Source organism: Vicugna pacos, chromosome 7 (assembly GCF_048564905.1).
Source record: "Vicugna pacos chromosome 7, VicPac4, whole genome shotgun sequence".
Taxonomy (NCBI): domain Eukaryota; kingdom Metazoa; phylum Chordata; class Mammalia; order Artiodactyla; family Camelidae; genus Vicugna; species Vicugna pacos.
This window is the reverse complement of record NC_132993.1, coordinates 9,893,086-9,919,538: the sequence shown is the minus strand read 5'-3', so window position 1 is coordinate 9,919,538 and position 26,453 is coordinate 9,893,086. Positions and strand designations below refer to the sequence as shown.

The following is a 26,453-nucleotide window of genomic DNA, read 5'->3' as shown; positions in this document are numbered from 1 at the left end:
CTGTAAGGTGGATTCCTTCTCCCCACTTTTAAATTCCTGCAAAAGCGGCAGGTTCTCTTCATCAAAAGACTCCTCCCAACGTTCCTCCTAATTAGAGGTTATCTGGGGACCAAACACACCCCTCCTCCTCCACTCCCACCCCCCCACAACATCTAGAGACATCCTTTTTTTTTTTTTTTTTTTTCTGCAAAAAGCTTTATTGTTTCCATTTGGCGCAAGGCTTCGGAGAGGGCTCCAGCATGGTTAAGCAGCTGCCTGGTGGCTGCAGAGAGAGGCTTCAGGCGAAAGCCCTGGCACCAGAGGGGCTCCCCAAAGGCCGCTGGGTTTCAGAGGCTCCCAGTCGTGCTTGAGGGTGAGCCTTCTGAAGAGATACTCACCCAGCCCAGCCTGGGGACCAGCCAGCCTGCGGAGGTTGGTCAGGTGGTCGCCATCTTCTTGATGAGCTTCACCTGCTCATCCCGGAAGTGGCCCTCCCGGAAGTCACAGAGGTGGGGGTCTGCGCGGGCAGAGCCCAGGGCACGCAGACCCAAAAGGGTCTGGTTCAGGCTCTTCTCCATGACAATGGCAGCTTCCACAGCGTCCTGGGTTTTCCCCAACTCATCCTGAGACGGCTTCTGCCCGTCCTGGAAGAGGGCACAGCCGCTGCGCTGGTTTTGCAGTTTCAAGAGACCCTCCAGCGCCCTCGGGCTTCTCCTCAGCCAATTCGCAGAAAAAGCGGCCCAGGCCGTCCAGAGCCACATGGTCGCGGTGGAAATAGAAGCCCAGAGAGAGGTGGGGGTAGGAGGCCCACGGCTGACGGCGGCCTCCCCCTGGCTGGAATAACTCTGGCGAATCTAGGGGCTCACGGTTGGCAGTAACAAGGAGCTAAGCTCGCAAGATGGCGTCGGCTGGTCCTGGAGGCCGCGGTCCGCCGAGCGGCTGGTTCTGAAGGTTGTGACTGGAAAAAATGTTGAAGGGTGGTCGGAGGCTGGAGCAGGGGGTGTGCCTGGGTCTGCTCCCTCCAAACACTGTTGAAGCAAGAGACAGGTCTGTGGGACCGCCAAAAGCCCTGCCTAGTGCCGTCTTTGGGGTCGCTCCCGTCGGCGTTCGCAGCCCCCGCGGGCGGTCAAGGCGCCACACGGGGAGCGTGCGCACCACGCGGCCAGGACGCTGCCCGGACCCATGTCAGCAGCGTCAGGGCGCAGGGGGCTCGGCTCAGAGCTGTCCCGGGTGACTGTGCTGCGCCCTCTAAGGGTCCAGACGTTCCCGTTTTAATCAAACACCCAGTCACCCCTGTGTGAGAACCGGGCTGCCTTTGACTCCGGGGCGGGGAGTGAGGAGCCGCCTGCGCCCTGGGCGGACTCGGGCAGCGGGGGAGCTGTGCGGACGCGGCGGTCCCGGAAGCAGAAGCAGGACTGGCGGGGGGGAGGGCCCTTCTGAAGAAGAGTCGCCATCAAAGGCTGCGGAACTTTGGTGGAAACAGCCAGAAGTTTTATTAAGTTACTGCCCAGAGTCACCAAGGGCCTCACTCAGCTCTGATCTTTCGAGTTAGCGCAACAGCTGAAAACCTCAGCTTTCGCAAGTCAGCTGAATTTCTGACCCAGCTCTGCATCTGCAGTGGCGTGAAGAAGGGATTGAAGGTATGTGCTTGAAACTTCTTTAACCTCCGAAGTCTTCCTTTATTTTAGGGCATGGCTTGTGTTATTCCAAGGGCTACCCTAATAATAGCTTCTTTATAATCGGGAGACCAACTTTGGGGCGCCTGAAGGCATCCGTGCCTGGATGATGCCCATAAGAGGGGACAGTGGTTATTTCACAGAAGATAAGGTTTTGTTTTTCTGTTTGTTTTTTAACTTTGCTAAGAGAGTTGTGATGTAAATTTCTCCTGGAGGGGAATAGGATGTATTGATGATAACTTTGGTAACTTGTGGCACTTACGTGGTGAAGAGAACACAAATTTGAAATATTTGGTTGAAATCTCTACTTATTCAAGAGCTCAAAAAATAAAATTCAGTGACCCACATGGTGAATAAATTCTACATCCTTAGGCATAAAAGAAGCAACTTCATTTCTACAACCTTTCTCTTATCTAGCAGTTTTTAACTAGTTGCTCCAAAAAGCCTACAGAAAATTTCTAAAGAAATGGGGCTCCTATGGTTAGTGTGCGATGATGCTTAAGTTTTCCCTCAGTCTATGGTGTTCAGAATTTCGTGTGTGTGTTTTCCTCCAAGGCTTAAATACTTGGTACTTTCTTTTTCTTTTTCACAAAGAACTTGTGGCTCATCAAGGCCAGAGTTACTTTCAAAGTAACATCACTGTGCTTAGTCGGGACTCCCTTATAAGCCCCTTGGTCTCTCTTTATCATTGGGTCTCTCTCATCATCTTTAAATTCTTTCTTCACGCCTGCTTTCAAAACCCTGTAAATGATTTCCCAAGTTCCATTCCATCAAATCCAAATTCTAATCGTAGGCATTCCAACTCCATCTCCTGGTAGCACAAATTTCATTTCTCATGATCTTTCACGAGAGGGCTCTTCTCCGTGTTTAAATAGCAAGACCCCTTGTTTGTTCATCACCTCATGACTTCAGTCCTGCTGTTCTACATGCTTGGGTGGTCTCCACCTCTTCACTGGTCACAACTGCCTGCCATGGCCCCCGCCAGCCTCGTGAGACATTGTGACAGTGGGAACTTCCGAAAAAGCACCTCATCCACACACTAGTTTCAAGAAATCGAACACAGAAAACACCCCCCTAACACTGGACAACCCTTCTGCCTTTAAGAGTCCCTAAACTGCTGCCTTGCCTCTTTGCAGTCAAACAAGGACTGTCAAATGTCCTAAAAGACCAATCAGAAATTCTCTCCCACTTCAAAAAAAAAAAAAATTCTCACTGTACTAGAATGCTTGCCCTTCAGAGACTTGTCTCACTGTTTCCTTTTTACTGTATGAAACTTAATCTCCTTGCTAACATCTTTGTACCCCTGCTGACATAAAAGCAAGGGGTTCCCTTGCCAAAAGTCTACAAATAGCCTGGTAAAATTGTGTCTTCAGCCTTAGTTCTGTCTTTGACACTAACCATCTAAATCCTATCAACTTTTCAGAAGCAGTTTTGGTTCCAACATCTCTAAAGCTATCCAGCAGTTTCCCCCTTCCTTGTTATATGCCCCATTCCACATGGATACAAACTCGCCTCCTCCCAGGCAGGAATTGTTCAGTAATAGTGAGGAGTGTCTTTCTTCCTTCTCCATCTCCCTCTCCCCTCCCCTCTCTCCACTACCTTTTTCTTTTAAAATCTCCATACACCTAACCCTGAACCTAAGCACAAGTGCACAGTGTCCAGTCAGTAAATACTTCTGAGCATGTTCATACTCATCTCCCAGAGCAATGAGAACAAAGCTGATCAGTTTACCATGTTATTTCATATACAGAACATTTAGCCACATTATAGAATTTTTGATATCTTTTTGACATTAAGAGAAACTTCAGTATTTCAGATGCTCATGAAGTGAGCTCATGAAAACTTTAAAACTTTACTCTTAGAAAACAATAGTTCTCTCCACTGTAGTAATCACTTAATCTTTATCCTTAGTGTTTGAATAGTATTCACAAATGCTTGACCTATAGTGAAGTCTTAGTAAATATTTTTGAATGAATGCATGTATAAATGACTGACTGAAGAAAGGAATACCCATAGGATATATTTATAAATGAGGAATGTATCTTATACGTAAAAAAGTGTAGAAGTTTGGGAGGAGGAATAAAAATAGAAATTGAATAGCAATCAAAGCCAGTAAGGTGCCACAGATCTGCTATTCCAATCCACTGTTTTGCTGATAATATAGTGTTCATCAGCTGCCAAGGAGGCAACATATTTTTGTTTGTTTGTTTATATATATGTATGTATTTATTGAAGTATAGTCAGTGTACAATGTGTCAATTTCTGGTGTACAGCACAATGCTTCAGTCATACATGAACATACACATATTCGTTTTCATATTCTTTTTCACCATAAGCTACTACACAATATCATATATAGTTCCCTGTACTGTATGGCATGAACTTGTTTATCTATTCTATACACATCAGTTAGAATCTGCAAATCTCTAACTCCTAATTTATCCCCTTCCATCCCCTCTCCTTGTAACCACTGGTTTGTTCTCCATGTCTGAGAGTCTGTTTCTGTTTTGCAAATAAATTCATTTGTTTTTTTTTTTACATTCCACATATAAGTGATATTGTATGGTGTTTTTCTTTTTCTTTCTGGCTTATTTCACTTAGATGACAATCTCCAGTTCCATCCATGTTGCTGCAAATGGCATTATTTTATTATTTATTATGGCTGAATAGTATTCCATTGTACAAATATACCACCACTTCTTTATCCAGTTATCTGTTCATGGACATTTAGATTGTAAATAGTGCTGCTATGAATATTGGGGTGCATGTATCTTTTTGAGTTAAGGTTCCCTCTGGACATATGCCCAGGAGTGGGATTCCTGGATCATATGGTAAGTCTATTCTTAGTCTTTTGAGGTGTCTCCATACTGTTTTCCATAACTGCTGCACCAAACTACATCCCCACCAGTGGTGAAGGAGGGTTCCCTTTTCTCTACACCCTCTGCAGCATTTATCTTTTGTGGACTTCTGAATGATGGCCATTCTGACTGGTGTGAGGTGATACCTCATTGTAGTTTTGATTTGCATTTCTCTGATAATTAGCAAAATTGAACGTTTTTACATGCCTGTTGGCCATTTGTATGTCTTCATTGGAGAATTCCTTGTTTAGCCTTCTGCCCATTTTTGGATTGGGTTGTTTATTTTTTTCTTATTAAGTTGTATGAGCTATTTATATATTCTGGCAATTAAGCCCTTGTCATTCTCATCTTTTGCAAATATTTTCTCCTGTTCCGTAGATTGTTTTTTTGTTTTGCTTACGGTTTCCTTTGCTGTGCAAAAGCTTATAAGTTTAATTAGGTCCCGTTTGTTTATTTTTGCTTTTATTGCTATTGTCTGTATTGCTATTGCCTGTATTGTATTGCTGAGACTCGGATAATGTTTTGCCCATTTTTACTTCTAAGAGGTTTATAGTGTCTTGCCTTACGTTTATGTCTTTAAGCCATTTTGAGTTTATTTTTGTGTACGGTGTAAGAGAGTTTTCTAACTTTGTTGATTTACATGCAGCTGTCCAGTTTTCCCATTTGCTGAAAAGACTGTCTTTATTCCATTGTATGTTCTTGCCTCCTTTGTCAGGGATTAATTGACCAACAGTTTGTGGGTTTATTTCTGGGCTCTCTATTCTGTTCCGTTGATCCATATGTCTGCTTTTGTACCAATACCATGCAGCTTTGATTACTGTTGCTCTGTAGTATTGTCTGAAGTCAGAGGGTTATTCCTCCAGCTTCATTCTTTTTCTTCAGTATTGCTTTGGCAATTCTGGGGTTTTTTGTGATTCCATATAAATTCTAGAATTATTTGTTCTAGTTCTGTGAAAAATGTCCTGGGTAATTTGATAGGGCTGGCATTAAATCTGTAAGTTGCTTTGGGTAGCATGTCCATTTTAACAATATTGATTCTTCCAATCCAAGAGCATGGGATATCTTTCCATTTCTTTAAGTCATCTTTAATTTCCTTAGTCAGTGTTTTGTAGTTCTCCACATAAAAGTCTTTCACTTCTTTGGTCAGATTTATTCCTAAGTATTTTATTTTTGGGGATGCAATTTTAAAAAGGATTATTTCCTTACTCTCCTTTTCTGATATTTCATTGTTAGTGTAAAGAAATGCCACTGATTTCTGTATGTTAATCTTGTATCCTGCTGCCTTGCCAGAATCTTTTATTAGCTCTAGTAGTTTTTGTGTGGAGCCTTTAGGGTTTTCTATATATAGTATCATGGCATCCACATATAATGACAATTTTACCTCTTCTCTTCCAATTTGGATCCCTTTTATTTCTTGTCTAATTGCTATGGCTAGGACTTCCAATGCTATATTGAATAGAAGTGGTGAGAGTGGGTATCCTTGTCTTGTTCCAGATTTTAGAGGGAAGGCGTTCAGCTTTTCACAGTTGAGTACTATGCTGGCTGTAGGTCTGTCATAAATAGCTTTTAATATGTTGAGATACATACAGAGGAATCATCCCTCTATATCCTCTTTGGTTAGAGTGTTTATCATAAATGGATGTTGAATTTTATGAGATGCTTTTTTGGCATCTGTTGAGATGATCATGTGATTTTTTGTCCGTTCTCTTGTTGATGTGGTGTATCATGTTGATTGATTTGTGTATGTTGATCCATCCTTGTGTCCCTGGGATGAAACCAACTTGATCATGGTGTATAGTCTTTTTTATGTGTTGGATTCTGTTTGCTAATATTTTGTTGAGGATTTTTGCATATATGTTCGTCAATGATATTGGTCTATAATTTTCTTTTCTGGCAGTGTCTTTTGGCTTGGTAGTGTCCTTGTCTGGCTATGATATATTGTTTAGCAATAGTCCTGCAAACAATAAAATGTGTCTAGTGTCTTATAGAAATCAACTTTGTTCACTGAAATTATTAAGAATCCTGAGGAGAGAGAAGATAACATAAAAATAACCAGAAATTATTTTTAATATAATATTGTTATAGTACCTAGGACATAGTCCCTTAGCTGGGTCATTAGTTTTAAAAATAGAAATGCTGTTTCTAAATGTTGTAGCCTGTGGTATTTGTGTAATATTATACACACAGTGCGAACTGAAATAGAGGCTTGTTGAATGGGGTGAAGTAAACTGGATTAAAAGCTTCTTCCAGCTCTGACTAGTGATCAGTTCTCAGAACTTTCTTTGTTCAGGTTATGTTCTTTACCATAATTTTCTAAAATAATTTAGCTTTCACTATATTTTATATTGAAATACACTTGACATAAAACATTGTGTAAATTTAAGGTGTATAACATGTTAATTTGTTACATTTATATGTTGTAATCTGATCGCCATTGTGCTGATAATTGGTAACTCCATCACACTAAATAATTATCCTTTTTTATAGTGGTTGGAATAGTTAAGTTCTAGTCACTTAGCAAATTTGTTGATTATAATACAATGTTGTGGTCTATGTTAACTCTACTATGCATTAGCATTCTGAGGCTTATTTACTACTTGTTAAATTTGTACCCGTAGACAACATCTACTCTGTCCTCCCACCCCTCAATCCCCTGGTAACCACCGTTTACTCTCTTTTTATGAATTCGGCCTGTTTAGATCGCACATATCATTGATACCATTCTTTCCCTGTCTGACTTATCTTAGCATAATGTGCTCAAGGTCCATCATGGCATTGCAAATGGCAGGAAGTCCTCCTTTCTCATGGCTGAGTGACACTCCACTGTGCATACATGCCACATCCTGAGCCATTTGTCAACATTTATGTTGTTTCCATGTCTACGCTGTGCCGAATAATGCTGCAGTAAACATGGGAATTCATGTATCTCTTTGAAATCCTGTTTTTGTCTCCTTTGGGTATATACCCAGAAATGAAATTGCCAGATCCTATGATAGTCTTCAATGTTTTAATTTTTTGAGGAACCTCATATTGTTGTCCATAATGGTTGAACCAATTTGCATTCCCATCAATAATCTACAAGGGTTGGCTTTTTTCCACATTGTCTCCAGCATTCGTTATTTCTTGTCTTCTTGATGACAGCTGTTCTAACAGGTGTGAGAGGATATCTCCTGTAATAATACTACTAATAATAAAAACTCTAGTCAGTAGGACTAGCAGAGTGAGGGCTCCAACTCTTCACTTCATAAAAGCAAAAAGGGCACTGACAAAATCAACTTTTTCAGATGTCTAGAAATTTAAAAACTCTCAATAACAAGCAAAACACATGAACACACGGCTTACAGTAATTTGACCGAACAATTTGAAAGGAAAATCTGAGGAATGAGCTGAGCACAGGTGACTTTGAAAAGCTTCAACATATTCCTGGGAATCGAGAGGCTAATCCCCATGAGTAGGACTGTGGGCGTCTACGAGAAAGGCATGTGAATGCTCCTAGGTCTACATCCAAAGTATTTACTACGTAACAGTATCTATTATAAACAGGTCCTCTTTTGACAACAGGAGAGGTAAGGAACGGAAGCTTATAACTGGGGCCTTTTAAGTGGTTTTAAGGTGTAGGATTTACTCTCTCGAGACAGCAAGTCAGAGAGCACTGCTAATTCACACTGACGTGCAGTAGGCAAGCATGCATTCTGGACACTGCATTTTGGGAAGAACCCTGGCTTGAGAAATTAATTTATGTGTTATCGGCATATGAAATGTACTGAAATCCCCAGGACTGATGAGGTCTCAGAGGAAGTAGATTAAAAAATACAAAGAACCAACCCTGAAAAATGCTGGTGTTAATAGATGCGGGAGATGAGGAGAAACAGACAGAAAGGTAGAAGGGCCACTCGGGGAGCGAGAATATGACCGTCAAATAGAAGTGTTTCAAACAAAGAGGGCGCTTGACTGTGTTAAGTGCTGCTGGCCGGTCTAGTCATACAAGGACTTTGAATTAGTCACTGGATTTAGCAAAGATAATTGCTGTCTTTGATAAAAGGAACTTCAAATTCTGAGCAGGTGGGTTCAAGACAGAATAGGAGCCGAGACATTAGAGACTAAAATTGCTGAAGAGAAGTTCTTGATAGGCAAGAGGGATGGGATTCACAGCATAAGTGGAAGGCTGCCTTTGCTTGAGGACAAACTAGTAACTCCATGGTAACAGTGGAGAAGTGGAGATAAATGCCCGGATTCAGTAACTGCATGTAGTGGTACAGGTTGTGGAAGTTGTCATCTGATTTCTTCTCTTTTCTCAGCTAAGCTTACTTAGTTGCTGACTCTGGGTGACAGAATTTATGGGAGATTTAAAGAATAAGAGAATAGGAAAACTTCATCTGGGAGAGAAGACTAGAGAAATAAAACACGATTTGTGGGAGCATTAAGAGCCAAATTAATGTGTGTATTCATGAATTTAAAGGGATCTCAGCCATGACACTTGCATGTTTTCTGTAGATCTGTGGATGAGGGCAAAGCCACCCATCATCTAAATATAATCCAACATCTAAATGCTTACATCAGAGAGGTTACAATGGCCTCTCTAAATGGAGGATATGTATTAAAGGGAAAAATGTTTTAGAAATTGGATGAATACTTGGAGGGTAGCTTGAAACCAAAGGAAGGGAGGAAAGCACTGGGGAAATAGATTTAATCTCTATGAGTTTCCAAATAAAAAGTAATATTTGCAGTGGGAATTTGTAGAAATAATTTCACAGTAACACTCTTTAGCAAAGATTGACTCTCTAAGGAAAATACAGTCCTGTGAGGGGCTGCCTTAACAAGCTCCCTGGGAGTTACTTTTATTATATCATGAACCTTTCCAAAAGTAGGCTATGAAAACATAAACCAAGTCAAGATAAAGAACACAGTACATTCACATCCTTGGGGATTGTACTGTGGGATATAATTCACAGCATGACTTACATCTGTTAAATTTTTATGTCAACATCCTCTTGACTGCAAACACCCTGCCATCTTCCTGAGCTCCCAGTTCTCTACATCAGCAGGTGCGTGGCTGCACGTGTACACACAAACACACTCACTCACACACGGATAACAAACAGGAGAGCCAACAGAGGAGGGGCAGGTTTTGCACTGCTTTGTAGGGAAGACACAGAATGATGGGAAGATGCTTTGTAATTTGTGTGCTGGACTCCACAGGTATGTCTCTGGGGAATGGGTTGGTTTTAGGTCATCAGAATATGAAGCCCTCACACCTAGATGCTCCTGAGCATCCTTGCATCCTGTCCTCTTGGTCAGAGCATAAAGTGTATCTGAGGCTGATCATCCACCACACCTGCTTCAGGAGCAGGTGCGTCAGCTCCAGCTACTCCCCATCTCTGTGAGTTTCCCTGTATGTTCAAGCTCAAATTGAGAAAAAATATCAGAAATAGTATTATCCTTCCTTCTTGTATAAATCTTTATTTATACCCTGGTTAATGGTTTACAGAAGAGCAGGACAGAAGGCTGGCAGAGATCATCAGCTTTAGGAAGAAGAAAAAGCCACCTTTGTGCAGACCCCTTTCTTGTGCTGTGCTGGGGTCTCAGAGTAACATCTGATGCCCGTGTTGTCTAAACATAGGTTTCTTACTCCTCCTGATCAGAGCCCCTCCCTGGTCACACTTATGGGACGGCTGCTGAAACTCGCTGTCCCTGAGTCATGGTGTGAAACTGAAAGGGACATAAGAGTCACCTAACTCTGTTGTCTGCCCTTACAAATGATGAAGCCGGAGGTGCTGTGTGATTTGTCCTTCACTACCTTTCATTTCTTCCTCTGCTGAGGACCATCTGCTCCTATTGCATCCTGGAAACATCTTCCTGCCAGGGAAGTGAGGGACATTGACCTCCTTTTCTTTGCTGCCCGGTAGGGAGGTGTTAATAAGTGACAGAAATCCTATAGTTATTTAATAAAAATTCCGCTGTTATTTCTCCTTGTATCAATGAAGTTGGTACAGGTGCCCGTTTAGTTTAACCTGATTGGCTTTCCAGAATTGCTCTCCTGGGGTGGTATCCTGAGCCTAGGGAAGCCCTTTGTCTTCTCCTGAAGTGGGATAACATGACTACCTCTGTCACTTACCAGATTCGGGGGGAAAGTTCTAGCTGGTGAAACTATGGTAAGATGTCCCTACTACAAAAACAGTTTCTCTGTTCCACATGTGTCTGCACCTGTCAGCATGTTCAGGGGACACTATTGCTTTTCATTGTCTTCACATTTGTTTAAAGCCATTTTTTCAAAATAATGGAACAAATGAAAATGTATCATTTAAAAATTTTACATAATGAAGAAGAAAATTAGGACAATCTTGTCAGTGTCTGTAATGTCATGAGGCATAGACTTTGTAATTCTAGTCTCTGTTTTCAAACCATTTCAGCATTCTAATGCTTAATGTTCAAGCTACTATTTATGAGGCCAAGATCGTTTTCATATTCATATTACCCTGACGTTTTGCTGTGTAAACGCTGAAAACTGATGATCTGCTAACAGGAGATGACTGGTAGCCCCCACCTGAGCTTATAAGGCGTCAGAATCCACTGAGGTAGCGTGAGGGGTTGGACCAAAGGGGTTCACTTCTGCAGCAAGCCAAGCCAAGCCTTGATCACCTTCTGTAGACACAAGGTTGGACAGAAGTTTCTTAAGCAATAAAGATAAAGCCCTCTGATAATCATCTTATGTTTATTAATGCTATTTATTCCTTTTTAAAAATTTCTAAGTATGTATTAAAATTATGTGGAAATTTAAATGTATTGACTGAATCTCCTATAAGACACATTCTTACATAAGGTACATGTGATAATTGTATTGTTTTAACCTATAATGACAACATGCCTGAATTATAGAATAAAGTTTAGCAATATCTAATCTTTTGGGGGCTGGACTTACAAGCCCGTATCAGATAACTGGGAACTCCCAGGAGAGACGTGAAGAAAGTCAGGCATTTGAGAACCAAAGTCAGGAGCCAGAGAATCAGGCAGTGTTGTCAGGGTACTACCTGTAAGACGTAAAAAACTACCGGAATTTTGATTTATCTGTAAATTTATGAATTTGTGTAGGAGACAGTTTACTGTGGAAGCCAAGTTGCTGAGTCCCTAAGCAGACAACGGAGGACAGGAGGGCAGGCCAGACTAGCAGTTAAAGCAGCAGCCAACAGGGAGGCTTTTAATTCTCATGCTGACATTAATAACATTTGATGTTTATGCTAACATTAATTGTAACATTAGAACTAAAACTTTGTTAGAGACATGCACTGAAATTGGATGAAGGCCTTAGAGTCATTTTTACTGGCTGGCTGATTCAACCTGCTTGAGAGAATCATAAACTATCATTAAATAGGAAAACCTCTGGGGTATGGGATTATATAGTAACTTTAAAGGGAGTATAACCTATAATAATATTGTCTTACTATGCTGTACAACCAAAACTAACATAATATCGTAAATCAACTATACTTCAATAAAAAATGAAAAGGAATCCACTGTTCTCCCTGGCTAGGAGCTGTGTCCCTCTAAGAAGTTAGTAAATCAGTGCCTGCAATATGCTGTATTTGCCCATTGGATTTATGTAGGGCTCATATTGAAAACAGTGTCTGATTATCTATTTATTTTGCCCCAGTGGCAATGATTAAAAATTAGACTTTACTGCAGTTTCAGGCTTTGAAGGATGACTGTCTTTCTTGGTGAGTGCCTCTGAAAGTTAACTTTGTATACATTATATAATCTATATCCCATCCATTTAGGATGCCTTCTTATGAGTGAAAATGTGTCACTTTTCATGTGATAAATAGACCAAAAACTTTAACTTATTTACATAGAGTTGCCACATCGGTCTCAACACATTACTGATGCACATAAACGTTTTTCTTGTATTATTTATGGTGAATAACTGGAGCTAAAATTAAATAGTGTTCCTTAGATTATATTTTATCCAAATAGAGAAGTTTTATAAAATTCCTTCAGGTGAAAGATACGTAATATAAAGGAGGCTAGTGGGATAAGTTAACTTTTGAAATTAAAAAATGAAACTTTCATTTTTCTTAATTATGGATAAATACTGTATTTTTAAAAAAAATTAGAAAAATATATTGATTAATTTTTGGTAATTAATTATCCTCTTCAATTTAGAACCAGAAAACCACACCTATTACTCTGCCTGATGATGTCCAATCAGATTTTGGTCTTCAGGAGTGACATACTGACAGAGATGTTGTAGTTGATGCTTTGGGAGCCCCATCCATAACACAGTGCCTTCCCACTTCAGTGCACACTGGCCTGACTTCCAAATGCCAGCACCTGCATTTCTTTGCCTGAGTCATTTCCCCAGTCACTAGAGCCAGCTTACTTGCCCACTACACAAGGAAAAGGAGCCTTAATACTTGGTGTACCCATCTCAAGGTCCTCATCCAGTAATGGATACTAGTTGGTGCATAAGCACTCCAGGTCCCGTCCTCTCCGGGTGGATTAACACTGAGATACGTATTCTACACTGACTCAAAGATTTTCCCATTAGGCTCTAACTTCAGTTACTATAATTTTGTCCTACTTGATCATCCAACCAAGTCTTTTGATTGTGACCCCTTTCTACTTCTCTACTTGTATTTCCTGGTATTAATTCCTAAAAACTACTTGTAGTTGAATAATTGTCCCAGGGTTGGCTTCTGGAGGAACCCAAACCAAGATACATATCTTAACTGGAACCAGTATTTAGATTTATTTAATTGTTAGTAGGAAAGATATTCACAAACATAGGCAATTTTGAACATGAATAGAAACCTGATATGTTGATTTTTATATTTACAAATATTAAAGATATTTGTAAAAATCTGGTTATCCTAGCACCAAAATACTTGATTGTCGGAACATAGTGCACTACAATTTAAATAATTCTCATTTATACCATTTCATTCATATGATAGAGAAGCTAAGTAATGTTAATTGATATTCATAGATTCTGAAATCAGAGAACCTGTTACAGAATTCACTATTGATCATACAATTTGGGGAATGTACCTGTGAGTCTCATTTTTTATTTTTAGAAAATGATTTTGTAAAGAGGTATTGGCCACATTATTCTTGTCAAGTGAGTTTCCGAAAAACTTAATTTTTCTAGGAATAAGTAAATTAAATCATATATTTCTAAAACTCTAAGAGCCCTTGCAATAAATATTTTTGTGTTCACATGGATTGTAAGGTCAGGCAAAGGAATAAGTCCTTGTTTCATTCTTTAATAAGCTATGATAGATTCTTCCCTTGGAAGATAAGAAAAGAGTTATTGTAATTACATTATGAGTATTCATATACAAACTATATATAAGCTTCATATAAATGTATATAATATATATGTATATATATACACACACACACAAGTGTTTTTTTTGGGTATATCTGAAGGTAGAATCCATGGGTATACATATATTCAAAAATAAATACTTCCAGAGTTTTCCAAAATAGTTGCATTAAATTACATTCTCATCAATGATGTACCCCTGCTTCATACTCTTGCCAACGCCTTGTACTTTGAAACTTTTTAATTTTAGCTATCATTGTGATTTCTATTTTTATATCTTCAGTGACCTGTGAAGCTTAGTACTTCTTAATCTCTTAATGTGTTTGTGGGTCATTTGAATGACTTCATGTGAAGTGTAAGTTCAAGTATATTGTCCAATTTTAATTGGATTATCTATCTTTTCACTAATGATCTGTGGGAAGTCTTTGTGTTCTGAACATGAGCCCTGTGCTTACTATATGTTATAAATATTTTCTTCTATTCCGTGGATTGAATTTTCACTTCTTTAATGATGTTCTAGATAAACAGCAATTAAGTTCTTAGTTTTATGTTGTTTCAGTTCCTTTTTTCAAAACTTTTTGTGCTGTTTCAGTTCCTCTCCCTCCAAGGTCATAGCTACTGCCATCATTTAAGATTCTGCAAAGCTTGTTTTTATCTTTCATACTTAGATCTAAAACCTACCTGCATTTTTGTTTTGTTTGTTTTAGTTTTCTTCACACAGACAGACAATTGATCCAGCATCATTTACTGAAAACACCAGTGCCTTTGTCTTGGTTCAAGTCTGTGGCTGAGGGTGGGGTGGGGGAGGAGGCGGCCGTGTGCATTTCTGTATTTCTCTTTAAACCGTGCTCTTTCATGGGTCTGTTGATTTGTCCTTGCCCCAGTACAGCATTGACTGACTGTATAAAGTCACTGTGACTTTATAGGTCCCAGTATTCCATAGAGTAAGTCCTTTTATACATTGTTCAACATGGCCTCGACTCTTCTTGATGTTTTGTAATTTCACATGAAATTTGTAAGATTATCAATTTCTGCACATAAAAAACCTTCCTTAAATTCTGATTTGGATTTCATTGAACCTGTGGATCAGTTTGGAGAGATCTGCAATCTTTACAAAATGCTTATTCCATAAAAAGGTGTGTATGTTCCAGATTTTTGGAAACTTGCTTTTTATAGATGTCATCTACAGAGATTTTAATGTTTTCAACATGCATAAGTGTGTTGTCAATAATAACTGAAACTTATTATATTGAAGTGTAGTTGATTTACAGTGTTTTAGGTGTATAACTTATTGATTCAATATTTTTATAGATTATACTCCATTTAAAGTCATAAAATATTGGCTATATTCTTTGTGCTGTACAATATACCCTGGTAGGGTACTTATTTTCTATATAGTGGTTGAACCTTTTATTTCCCACCCCTATCTTGGTCCTCCCCCCTTTCCTAAATCCATTCTTTATTTAAAATGGTCTTACATGAAGCTTGCATGTGGCTAGATAGTACTTATTTGGTACATTTTAGTTGGCACAGAAACTGAAATTTCAGTCAATATTGGTAAACCACATACTTCAAGTTTCAACCCTTTATTTTAACTTCCTACTTCAAAAATGGGGGGATTAGTTTTCTTACTATCCCTCATAATTCTTCTTCTATAGCAGCTGATTTTTGTTGGTTTTTCTAATACTATTTTTACATTGCCAAGATTTGTGCTGTTTACATTCTGTTAAGCCACCATCATTCCCAGTTTTCACTGTTCTTTCTCTATTTAAATGAATTTAATGCTGCACAGTAGTTTTGTTCTCACAACTTATGCATATATCCAAAATTTATAATTGAGGAATAACTTTTTTCAGAATACCTCATAGGGACATATGAGTTCTTGCATGCATAAAAATTGCATCGTTTGTATATAATGACTATTTATTGTTATTACTCTATTACTAAATGTATTATAGTGATGACTGCCCCCACCCCGCTCCTGGAGCTTCTGCACGCTGAGCTGTCACTGGGCTCTTTTGTCCCTCAGCAGCTTTCTCATCGCCACTTCCCAGTGTGGTTCAGATTAGCCCAGCTCAGTTGTGTGAGAGGAAGCTGGCGGTGTGGGAGGCTTCGTATGCAGGCATTACCTCGAGATGAGGCTCTGCTGTACCAAAAGAATGGGAGAACCTTTATTACCTAATAGGTGATGTTACTGATAGAGTAACCTCTGTTATGGAAACCAGAATTCTAGTAACAGTTGCAATAAAGTCTTTTTCTTATTGAAAAAGTGTATGGGATAAGTTTACAATATAGTTATTTCTAATTGAATCTTCCCTAGTCTGTCATTTAATCTGGATAATTTTTAGACTCAGAAATAACAGTACTCGATAGGAATATTTGTCCCACCACAGAACAGGATAGAGTGAGTGCCAACTCCACCGACAGTGTTGGAGAAGTACTGTAAGTCTCTCTAGCTCACTTACAGGATGGCCTGGGTAAAGAAGTACACATACCACTGAAATGTTCATTTTCTGGGCTGCTATTACTTTATTGAGTCTATTGGAAAGGAGAAATTGCATTTTTGCTATCAAAATTGTCTTCCCTATTTCAGTGCTGCATTATTTAAGAAATTTAATCTACCTTCACTATTATTTTAAAAAATATTTTAATTGAAATGAAAATGATGGCAATGAACATGAAGATAAAATCATTTATTAATTCAGACAAACAAGTAACTAACCTAAACAGTCAAGATGTTACCATATCTATTTTGCACAGTATAATATATATTCTGTAGTTGTAACAAAACTTCCTAATATTACAAACTTATGTGTATTTATATCCACTGCTTCAAATGAAATCATATTATAGAAACACAGAAATCTAGGATTGTCTCTCAATTTTGTCTAAGTCATTGTTTTTAATGGGCAACTACTCTCATAATTGATGGCTTTGCAATTTGATTTTGTAAAGCTGAAAATGCTGCCACATGTGTCTCCAAAATTCCTTCTTAGTTTGTTTCCTTTCCTATAAATTAATTTTTCCATAAAGAATTTCACTGAAACTTTCTTACAAGCATCACATCAAAGCAGGTAAAAGACATTAATTTATTTAGCTGTTGCTATTTTTTCAACATAATTACATGTTCTGTATCTTTAAGCATATTAAAGCATACCCTATGGAAACACTGTATTTAAATTACATGAATTATTCATAGCGTTTTTGTAAGAAAGCAGTTTTCACATTACTAAATTCTAATTGCGAACTTCAGTAAACTAGAATGCATGTCCTGATCAATAGATAGAAGCTGATGATAGAAGGTGCTAATATAGAGACAGGCAATAGAGAAGCCTGAATTCATAAACTGAAATAATTTTAAGAGTTTGGATATTGCAGTTTTTGATATCTCTTTCAGATTTATGACCTTGAGAAACTTCAAAATTTGTGTGGATACAATGTAATGCCAAAATGTTACTGATACATCTATTTATCTATCTATCCATCCATCCATCCACACACACAGACATATATATGTATATATATATATACAGACATATATGTGTATCTATATAATTACAAACAACTTCCTTATATTAAACAAATACTTGTTGAGTGCCTATTTCACCTAGAATTCAGCAAGTTATTATAAGAAACAAACATGTATATGACATATTACCCACTTAGGAGATTTTTATAACCAGACTCAATTTTAGCTAAGTCATCTCAGTTAAAATAAATGGCAGTTGGTACCAAACCCCACCTCATCTTGATTTTATCTTGAGGATTACACAAATCTTCCTAGTAAGAATATAACTCTTTACTGTTAGTTTTGTCCAAGCCAGTTACCTTAATCTATTCTTTATATTGATCTACTTGAATTTCCTAGGACAGAAAAAGACCCTCTTGGTGGTAGGTAACCTGTGGAGATAATGGACATGGTGCTGGTTTCATGGGTATATGCTTATCCCCAAAGGCATCAAGTTGTGTACATTAAATAAACACAGCTTTTTATATGTTAAACATATCAATAAGGTTTTTTTTTTAAAGGAAAACGACCTTCTTTGTAGGCTGCTTGTCACCTAGATTTGTTTAATTTTTAATACTGTGTAGGTAAAGACATCTCTGTGTTATGGAAGGTGCAGGCCTAAATGTCAAGTCATTCTTTCTTATCATTCATCAAGGAAACAGAAGTCTCTCTCAGGGCCCCAAAATGAAATTAAGAAGGAAACAGTAGATTAGAGGCAAAGTGACGAATTTGTATCTTTTGGTCAATTAAAATCAAATATGTAAGAAGATGTCTAGGACGGAAATGCTAAATAGTGGGTGTTAGGAAAGTTACTTCCTCATGAAACCTTTTGGATCCTGGGAAGCAAGAAACACAGGCAAATAAGGTTTTAATCACAAATTTGCAGTCAGCTCCTTTCAGTTAGATGGTAGACAGATCAAGGCTGTATGTAGACTAAGGGGACAGATTTAACCCAGTAAATAAGGGGCTGTATCGATTGTAGTCAAATTATACGTCAGCTTCACGATATTTCCCTTTCCATCAACTATTCCTGTCTTTCTTGGTATTTAATATGAATTTGAGATAGGGATAAACCTAAGGATAGTTTAACTTAAGGATAAACTTACACCAAGATTGACAAAATTTTATTAAAATGTGAGGGTCAACATGATAAGGGTAGGATAACTGAAGGGTGGGACAACTTCATAAAAAAGATGAACTTGAGATTACAGTCATGATTTTTGAATTAGAGATCATTTCCCACTGGATGTTTTCTTACAGTGAAAAGTCCTGATTCTTTCTTCACTTGTTTGCCTTTTATAGATGATGATGATGGTGTTGGTGATGGATACAGATAGAAAGATGATAGATTTGACTGAGGACTTCCGTGTCTAGGATATGTTATAAGAAAATAATAAAAGATAAAAAAAAGTGTAGAACTTAATACATGGCATATTACATACAGTCTAGTTAGAAGGGAATGTATTAAATAAATTAAAATATCTGTATGTAATAAAATAGTTGCAAATGTTTAAAGTATGTTGCATAGAAATATTTTGACATGAAAAATGTATATAATGATTCTAAATGAAATAAATAATACTGTCAATATAACTTATATTATGAAAATGTATACAGTGAATAATACAAAACTCTATAAAAATAATTAGCAATGGTCACTGTTGGCCATATGTTTCAGGTAAGTATTACCTCTTTAGCCTTTATTGAATGTCATGTTTTTCTAAGACTTATGAACTCTTGATGTCAAAATCTCATATGAAATAGGTGCCACTTTATTCACACAATGAGCCAGATTACTGAAACTTTAGTTTGTAAGTCTAAAACGTCTAAGATACTCTAATTACCTAATACAAAGAAAAACAAACCCCAAAAAAAGATAATTTGAGATTCTACATATAATTTTGTCTAAAAATAATCTACCATATAAAATTGAGATAATTTTTTAACAGTGATGTTAATTTAGCAAAATAGATTTGGTTCACTAAAAGAAGTCAGTAAGGTATATTAAGATTAGGCAAGCAAAATTGACTCCATTATTGCCTTAACAGCATACTTACTGTCCCAATTTATATCCTCTGTTAAACAAGGATAGTAGAGGACAGTAGAAATTTGGCAACAATAATGATAAAAATATTTTTGACACCTAATAAATCTAGATATTGCTTTGAAAAGATTATTCTTCAATAGGAACCAGATATTTTTAGTGAAATAATTGATTCTAAGCTCAAGTGGGAAATCTTCAAGATGAGTATAGGATAATTTTTTAAGCCATAAAGAAGAAAGTACTTAAAATTATGGATTAATAACTTTATAATGGGAATAACTTGGACACACCACCTTAACAACATAACCCACATTAGTATCACCAATACTGAGATTAATAAACATTATCTATATATTCATGAAAGGCATTAGGGTTAGGTAGGACATACTTTTTTCCAACCAAAAATTTACTATCTGAACTAAAACATGACAGTCAATGAAAAACTCCAGTTGAGAGACATGACACAAAACAGGAGCTCATACTCTTCAAAAATATCACTGCTAAGGCAAGAAAGTTGAAGTAACTTTAAGATAGAGGAGATAAAATATATGTGATACTGGATTTGATTCTTAGACCAGAGGGGCTGAAAATGCTGTACTTACAATAGTGAATTATGTTAATGTTATAGCTCCTGATTTTGGTAATTACATTGAAGATAAATTAGTGAATATCCTTGTTCTTGGGGTAAATAAACAGTTTAGGGATAAGTTGGCTTTATGGTTGCCCTTAACTCTTCTGTAGTCCATAGGAAGTGAACCATATATATATACAAAATAAATGTATATATGCAAGATTGTTTGCAAACATGAAAAAATTAGTAAAATGTATATACTATGATTATTTATAATTCCTGATACTTACCTGAAAATTTGATTACTCCTTAGGAAAAAGTATAAAAACAAAAAGGCAAAGACGCATTGGAGGAAATATCTCAGTGAAGTAGGGACAGTCCCATAAACTTGCTCTGAATTCACTTCAGATTAATAACTCCACTTTTCATTCATATCCAGCTCTGACCTTTCCATCACACTTCAGTTCAGTACCCACTGTCATTAGGAATGGAGGGCAACCAATCATGGATCGCAGAATTCATCCTGGTGGGATTCCAGCTCAGTGAAGAGATGGAATTGCTCCTCTTCATTATCTTCCTCCTGTTATATACCTTCAACCTGCTGGCAAATGGCATGATCTTCAGACTCATTTGCCTGGACCCCAGACTGCATTCCCCCATGTACTACTTCCTTTCTCATCTGGCCATCACCGACATATCCTATGCTTCTAGTAATTTACCCAATATGATGGAAAACCTAGTGAAACACAAAAAAACAATCTCCTTTTTCTCATGCTCTATGCAGATGATTTTCTATTTGGCTTTTGCTTCTGTAGAATGTCTGATTTTGGTGGTGATGTCCTATGACAGGTACGTGGCGATCTGCCACCCCCTCCAGTACACTGTCATCATGAACTGGAGAGTGTGCACGGTCCTGGCCATCGCATCCTGGGCATGTGGATTTTCCCTGGCCCTAGTACAAGTAAGTCTCTTTCTAAGATTGCCCTTCTGTGGGCCCCAGAAGGTGAACCACTTCTTCTGTGAAATTCGATCTGTCCTCAAAGTGACCTGTGGTGAAACCTGGATCAATGACATCTTCCTCTTTGCTGATGGTGTTTTTATCTTAGTTGGGCCCCTTTCCCTGATGCTGGTGTCCTATGTGCACATCCTCTGGGCCATCCTGAAGATCCAGTCCAAGGAGGGCCGCAAGAAAGCCTTTTCCACCTGCTCTTCCCACCTCTGTGTGGTGGGGTTCTACTTTGGCATAGCCATGATGGTTTACTTGGTCCCAGAGAGTAGTCAACAAGAGGAGCAACAGAAAGTCCTTTTCCTCTTTTACACTTTCTTAAACCCACTGCTGAACCCCCTTGTCTACAGTCTAAGGAATGCTCAAGTGAAGGCTGCCTTCCACAGAGTATTCCAGAAACAGAGGACAACATGAAGGAGGGTAGAATTATGGTTAGTGGATTTTCCCCCTAATACTGAAGAAAATTCCCCTACGAGAAACACATGACTTAAGGATGAAAATTATCCAAGAGTAACACCAGCAAGATGGCAGAACAGGAGTTGCCAAGCCCCCTGCTCCATGGAGATGACGTACATAGATGAAATTGTCTTTGTGAGAGCGCCAGAAGGCAGGTAAGAGGTTGCAGCATCCCGAACTAGCACAAAGCCGAGAAGAGAGATACAGTAAAGCTTTTAGGCAAATGGATGGCGTTTTGCCTGCCATGGCTGCTTCTCCTCCCTGACCCAGTGTGTTGGGATCAGGAGGAAATTCCTAACTCCCAGCTCTCCCTCAAGAGAGAAAGATAAGAATGGCCCACGCATCCTACTTTTTAGATTTCCGAGGTGTGAAGGAGTCTGAGGGTCTCTTTTCTGTCTTGCCTGCCTCAGAGGCCTCATGGGAGTGGCAGTTTGGACTCCTTATCGGGACAACTGAGAGACATGGCAGGCACTTCAAATTTTTACACAATACAGAGATTTTTTTTGAGATTTTCACAATTCTATTAGATGGACAGTGGCATCATATTCTTGTTTTAATAGGAAATTCCTTGATGACATATGATGATGAATGTGTTTGCAAGTGCTTCCTTACCATCTGTCTGTCTTCTTTGGTGAGCTGTCCCTTTACATCTTCTGCCCATTTTTATTTAATAAACTTTATTTTTACAGCAATTTTAGATTCACAGCAAAAATTGAGTGGCAGGTACAGAGATATCCCATATACTCTGCCTCCACACATGCATAACCTCCCCCAGTATCAACATCCCTCCACAGAGTGGTCATTCATTGTCATTCATAAACCTGCATTGACACATCATTGTCACCCAAAGTCCGTAGCTTCCATTAGGGTTCACTCAAGGTGTTCTACATTGTATGTGTTTGGACACGTGTATAAGTACACGCACCCACCATTATGTTATCATACGCAGCAGTTTCATCACCGTAAATATCATTACTAATCCCTGACAGCCACTGACCTTCTTTAACTGCCTTCGTAGTTTTGGCTTTTCAGAATGTCATATAGTGGGAGTTACAAATATACAGTTTTTTCCACATTGGCTCCCTTCAGTCCCTTCGTATGCATTTAAGATTCCTTTATGTCTTTTTTTATTGATAGTTCATTTCTTTTTAACGTAGAGTACTATTCCAGTGTCTGGGTATACCACAGTTTATTTGCCTACTGTTGGACATCTTGATTGCCTCAAGTTTAGGCAGTTATGAATAAAACTGCTTTAAACATCTCTGTGCAGGTTTTTTTGTGGACATAAATTCTCAGATTCTTTGGATAAACATCAGGTAGTACAAATGGTAGACTGTACTGTAAGAGTATGTTTAGTGTGAGGAAACCGTGAAGCTGTCTTTCAAAGTGACTGTATCATTTTGCAATGAATGAAAATAAACTCCCCTCAGAAATACATGAAAGTTGGTTTAGTTCAGTGATGACAGAAAGAAAGAAATGTCAGTTCACAGAGTGCGAAGCAATGATATATGGAAATCAGTTATCAGATATATTATTAAAGAAGCTACTGGGAACGTCTCCACCAGGTAATATAAAATGAGAAATAATACGCTTTTTAATGTTGGGAAAAATTTCTTTTTCTTAATTGTAAGTCTGAAAAATGAGATCTTCCAAGAAGTAAGATCATCCTTTGCATAATTACACAAAAATATCACAGATAGTTCTATTAAGTTACCTAAGCCTGCATTTCTCGGAGATCCTCTAAAAGGAGCACATAACCGGAATTTGTGTTAAAATTAAATAAAACCATGAGGAATTAAATACCATTATGTGGACAGAGAGCGTGAGTGTGTGTGAGTGTGTGTTTCAGTCAAGGAAACGAAGCTGATGATGAGCAGATTGAATTGAAAACAGCAAAAAGACATCTCCGCTATGATAAGTCTTTCCCAAACTTATGTCACAACGACCAACAGTGAAACAGTGTGCAGTGTGATTGGGCAGGAGATGAAAGGAGTTATCAGGACCACAGAGCAGGCAGCAGCATGTAACAGGAACTGCTAAGAAAGCTTCGAATTTATCTCAGCTTATATAGTGAAAAGAATCATTTTCCTTCCAAATACACAAAAAAATACAATTTTCCTTCAGAAAAACACAAAAGTAGTAGTCTGTGAGAATAGCAGAGTGAAGAATTCCAGAAATTCCCTGAACCAGAGAAGTAAGAAGGACACTGACAAAATTTGTCAAAATCATTTTTTCATAAGCCAGAAATCAGAGGCTTGCAAAAATCTACTGCATGTTCTTCGAAGAAAAACCGCTCCGTTGATAGGAACAGTGGGCTGTGTGGGGTTTTCCTGTGCACTGTGCCCATCACCGTCCCTCCAGCTCTGTGGCAGACTAGAAGACCAACAGCCCTGCCGTCATGGTTCCATCTGGTATCACTGCAGTGTGTGGAAGGGGTGGCCAGGGTTGGAGGAACCAGAAACCTATGACACAGAGAAAGGAAACCGCAGTTACATTATAAATGTTGATGTTAGGATGAGAACCGAGCACATCGCGGATCCTGTAATCATAGGCCCGAATACAAATTTGGAGTCATGACTGAATTTTACATCCAACATCTGAAAATACAGTGAATATTTATAACTAGCAATACAAAAATACGTGTAAACTGACAACTGTCACCAAAGACAGCTAGGAGAAGGGAAGAAATAAACAGAAGCATTAAGTACATGAAATTACATTTTCAAAAAAGTGTGTAGTATGTACTAGTATTATATACCAAGCACTTTCTTGATGACAGAGGAGGGACAGCATAAGAAGAAAGCTTCTAGTTGACGCCTTCTAGGGAGCTTCAGGGCACTGGCATTACTCTAGGTGACAGGAAGTCAGAGACCTGCTGATTCACACTGATGTGCAGCAGGTGAACATTTACTCTGGACCACCGCATCTGGGGAAGAAGCCTGGCTTGAGATACTAATTTATACACACACCAGTACATGAAGCCTGTTGCAACTACTGGGATTCATGAGGGCCTATGGAAAGTGAACAGAAAAGAGATACAAACATAAACCCCGAAGAATGCCAGTTTATACAGATACAAGGACGGAAATGAGGAATCAGCAGGAAAGTGGAGCAAGCACAAAGGCAGGAAGACCACTGGGGGAGCATCATGATCGCCATGCGAAAAAAGGGTTTCCAAGGGTGCCGGTGACTCTGGTACGTGCCCTTGGCAGGTCAACTCAGGTGATGACTGAGAACTGACCATTGGATACAGCAAAGAGATAATCGGTGTCTTTGAGATAAAGAATTTCGCATTCTGACCAGAAGTGTTCAAGAGAAAATAGGAGCAGAGACATTTGAGACAGAAATTGCTGGAGAGAATTTCTTAAGTCGGCCAAGTGGGATGGGACTCATGTAAGCTGTAGTCTGACCGTCACTGAGAAAGAACAGGTAACCCCGTAGAAACAGCAGAGAAGTTGGGATAAATGCATGAATTCAGTGACTCCGTCAGTGTATTAATTGGGACTGGAGAGATTGTCATCTGACTGCTTCCATGGTCTCAGTTACTCTGACTCAGTAGCCAAGACTATGGGTGGAAGGACTTAAGAGAGGTTTAAAGAAAGAGAAAGCAGGAAATAAATCAGCTGAGAGAAAAGGCTAAGCAAATATCCTATGATTTCTGGAAGCAACGAGGGCCAAGTCGACATGAATACTGATGAATTTAAGGGACCTGAGTCATCACGTTTGTGTGTTGTCCTCTAGATCTGCAGATGCAGGCAAAGCCATGCATCATCTAAATTCAATGTGTCAATTAATTTAGAGGAAAAACATTTTTGAGTGGGGCCAAGTATGGAAGGACGAGATAAAGCAGGAAAGCACTGAGGAAATAGCATTCCATCTCCATGAGTTTCCAAGTAATGAATAATATTTGCACTGGAAACTTTCATAATTATTACACATTAACGCTTCAGCCAGCAGAGGTTGTTCACGCCCTGGGAAAGATGCAGTCCTTTGAGGGGCTTGCTTAACAAGCTCCACGGGGGTCGCACTTATTACATCACGAGTCTTCCCACAAGTAATATGGAGAGGAAGGAACAATTTGACGATCAAGTACATAATATTCATATCCTTGGGGACTGTACTACGGAACATAAAATATGACTTATGTGTTAAATTTTTATACCAGGATCCCCTTGCGTACAGACATCTTTGCTGTTCTCCCTGAGTTTTTATTTCTCTGCATGAGCAGGTGCACAGTCATGGGCACGCACACACGCACACACGCACACACACGCACTCTTAAAGATAGCAAAGAAGGAGAGCCAAGAGAGTTGGGGCACTTTTTGCAATACCTGTGGGAAATGCACAGAATAGTGAGAAGACACTTCGTAATTTCTTCCCTGGACTCCACAGGTACGTCTTTGGGGAATGGCTGGTTTTGTCTTGTCAGACTAAAAGCCCTCACGTATATAGAGGCTCCTGAGCACCCATGAGCCCCGTCCTCTCCGTCAAGGGAGAAAAGGTAGATGGGACTCACCACCCTCTGAACTCGCTTCGGGGAGCAGGCGACTTGGCTCCAACCACTCCCCGTCCCTGTGAGTTTTCCTCTGCATTCAAGCCCAATTTGAGAAAAATACCAGAAATAGCACCCCATTCCCCTTTTGTACAAATCTTTATCTTTACATTGATTAATGGTTCACAGAAGAGCAGGACCGAAGGCTGGCATTAGGTTTAGGAAGAAGGAAAGCCACCTCTGTGAAGACCCCTTTCTTGAAGTGTGCTGGGGTCTCAGAGTGACACCTGATACCCATGCTGTCTCAACATAGCTTCCTTACTCCTCTGAGAGCCCCTCCCCAGTCACGCTGACGGGAAGGGGCTGCTGAAACTCGCTGTCCCTGAGTCATGGTGTGAAACTGAAAGGGCATAAGAGCCATTTAACCCTGTTGCCTCCTTTTACAAATGATGAAGCCGGAGATGATGTGTGACTTGTCCTTCACTGCCTTTCACTTCTTCCTCTGCTGAGGACCCTGTGCTCCCACCACATCCTGGAAATGCCC

General features: G+C 39.0%; 1 protein-coding gene, 1 long non-coding RNA gene and 1 pseudogene across 2 annotated transcripts in view; 2 read left to right on the top strand and 1 right to left on the bottom strand.

Moving 5' to 3' along the window:
• Nucleotides 1-183: 183 nt before the first annotated feature.
• LOC116278959 (ferritin light chain pseudogene) lies at nucleotides 184-1,163 on the bottom strand (annotated as a pseudogene).
• Nucleotides 1,164-1,419: 256 nt separating this feature from the next.
• LOC140697291 (uncharacterized) overlaps nucleotides 1,420-26,453 on the top strand; it is a 79,044-nt gene continuing 54,010 nt past the window's right edge. The window contains exon 1 of the long non-coding RNA XR_012074179.1: nucleotides 1,420-1,619. This is a non-coding gene — a long non-coding RNA (uncharacterized lncRNA). The remainder of the gene's footprint in view (nucleotides 1,620-26,453) is intronic.
• Nucleotides 20,443-21,375, top strand: LOC102531398 (olfactory receptor 2A2-like). Its single transcript, XM_006210101.3, has 2 exons — nucleotides 20,443-20,694; nucleotides 20,740-21,375. Exons 1-2 carry the CDS (start codon nucleotides 20,443-20,445, stop codon nucleotides 21,373-21,375), a joined length of 888 nt encoding a protein of 295 aa, XP_006210163.2.

What these genes read in the sequence shown, in the direction of transcription:
- LOC102531398 (XM_006210101.3), top strand. Translation starts at nt 20,443, where the DNA reads ATGGAGGGCAACCAATCATGGATCGCAGAATTCATCCTGGTGGGATTC. An exon ending in CCAATATGATGGAAAACCTA is followed by an intron (nt 20,695 to 20,739) that starts GTGAAACACAAA and finishes TGCTCTATGCAG; the next exon opens with ATGATTTTCTATTTGGCTTT.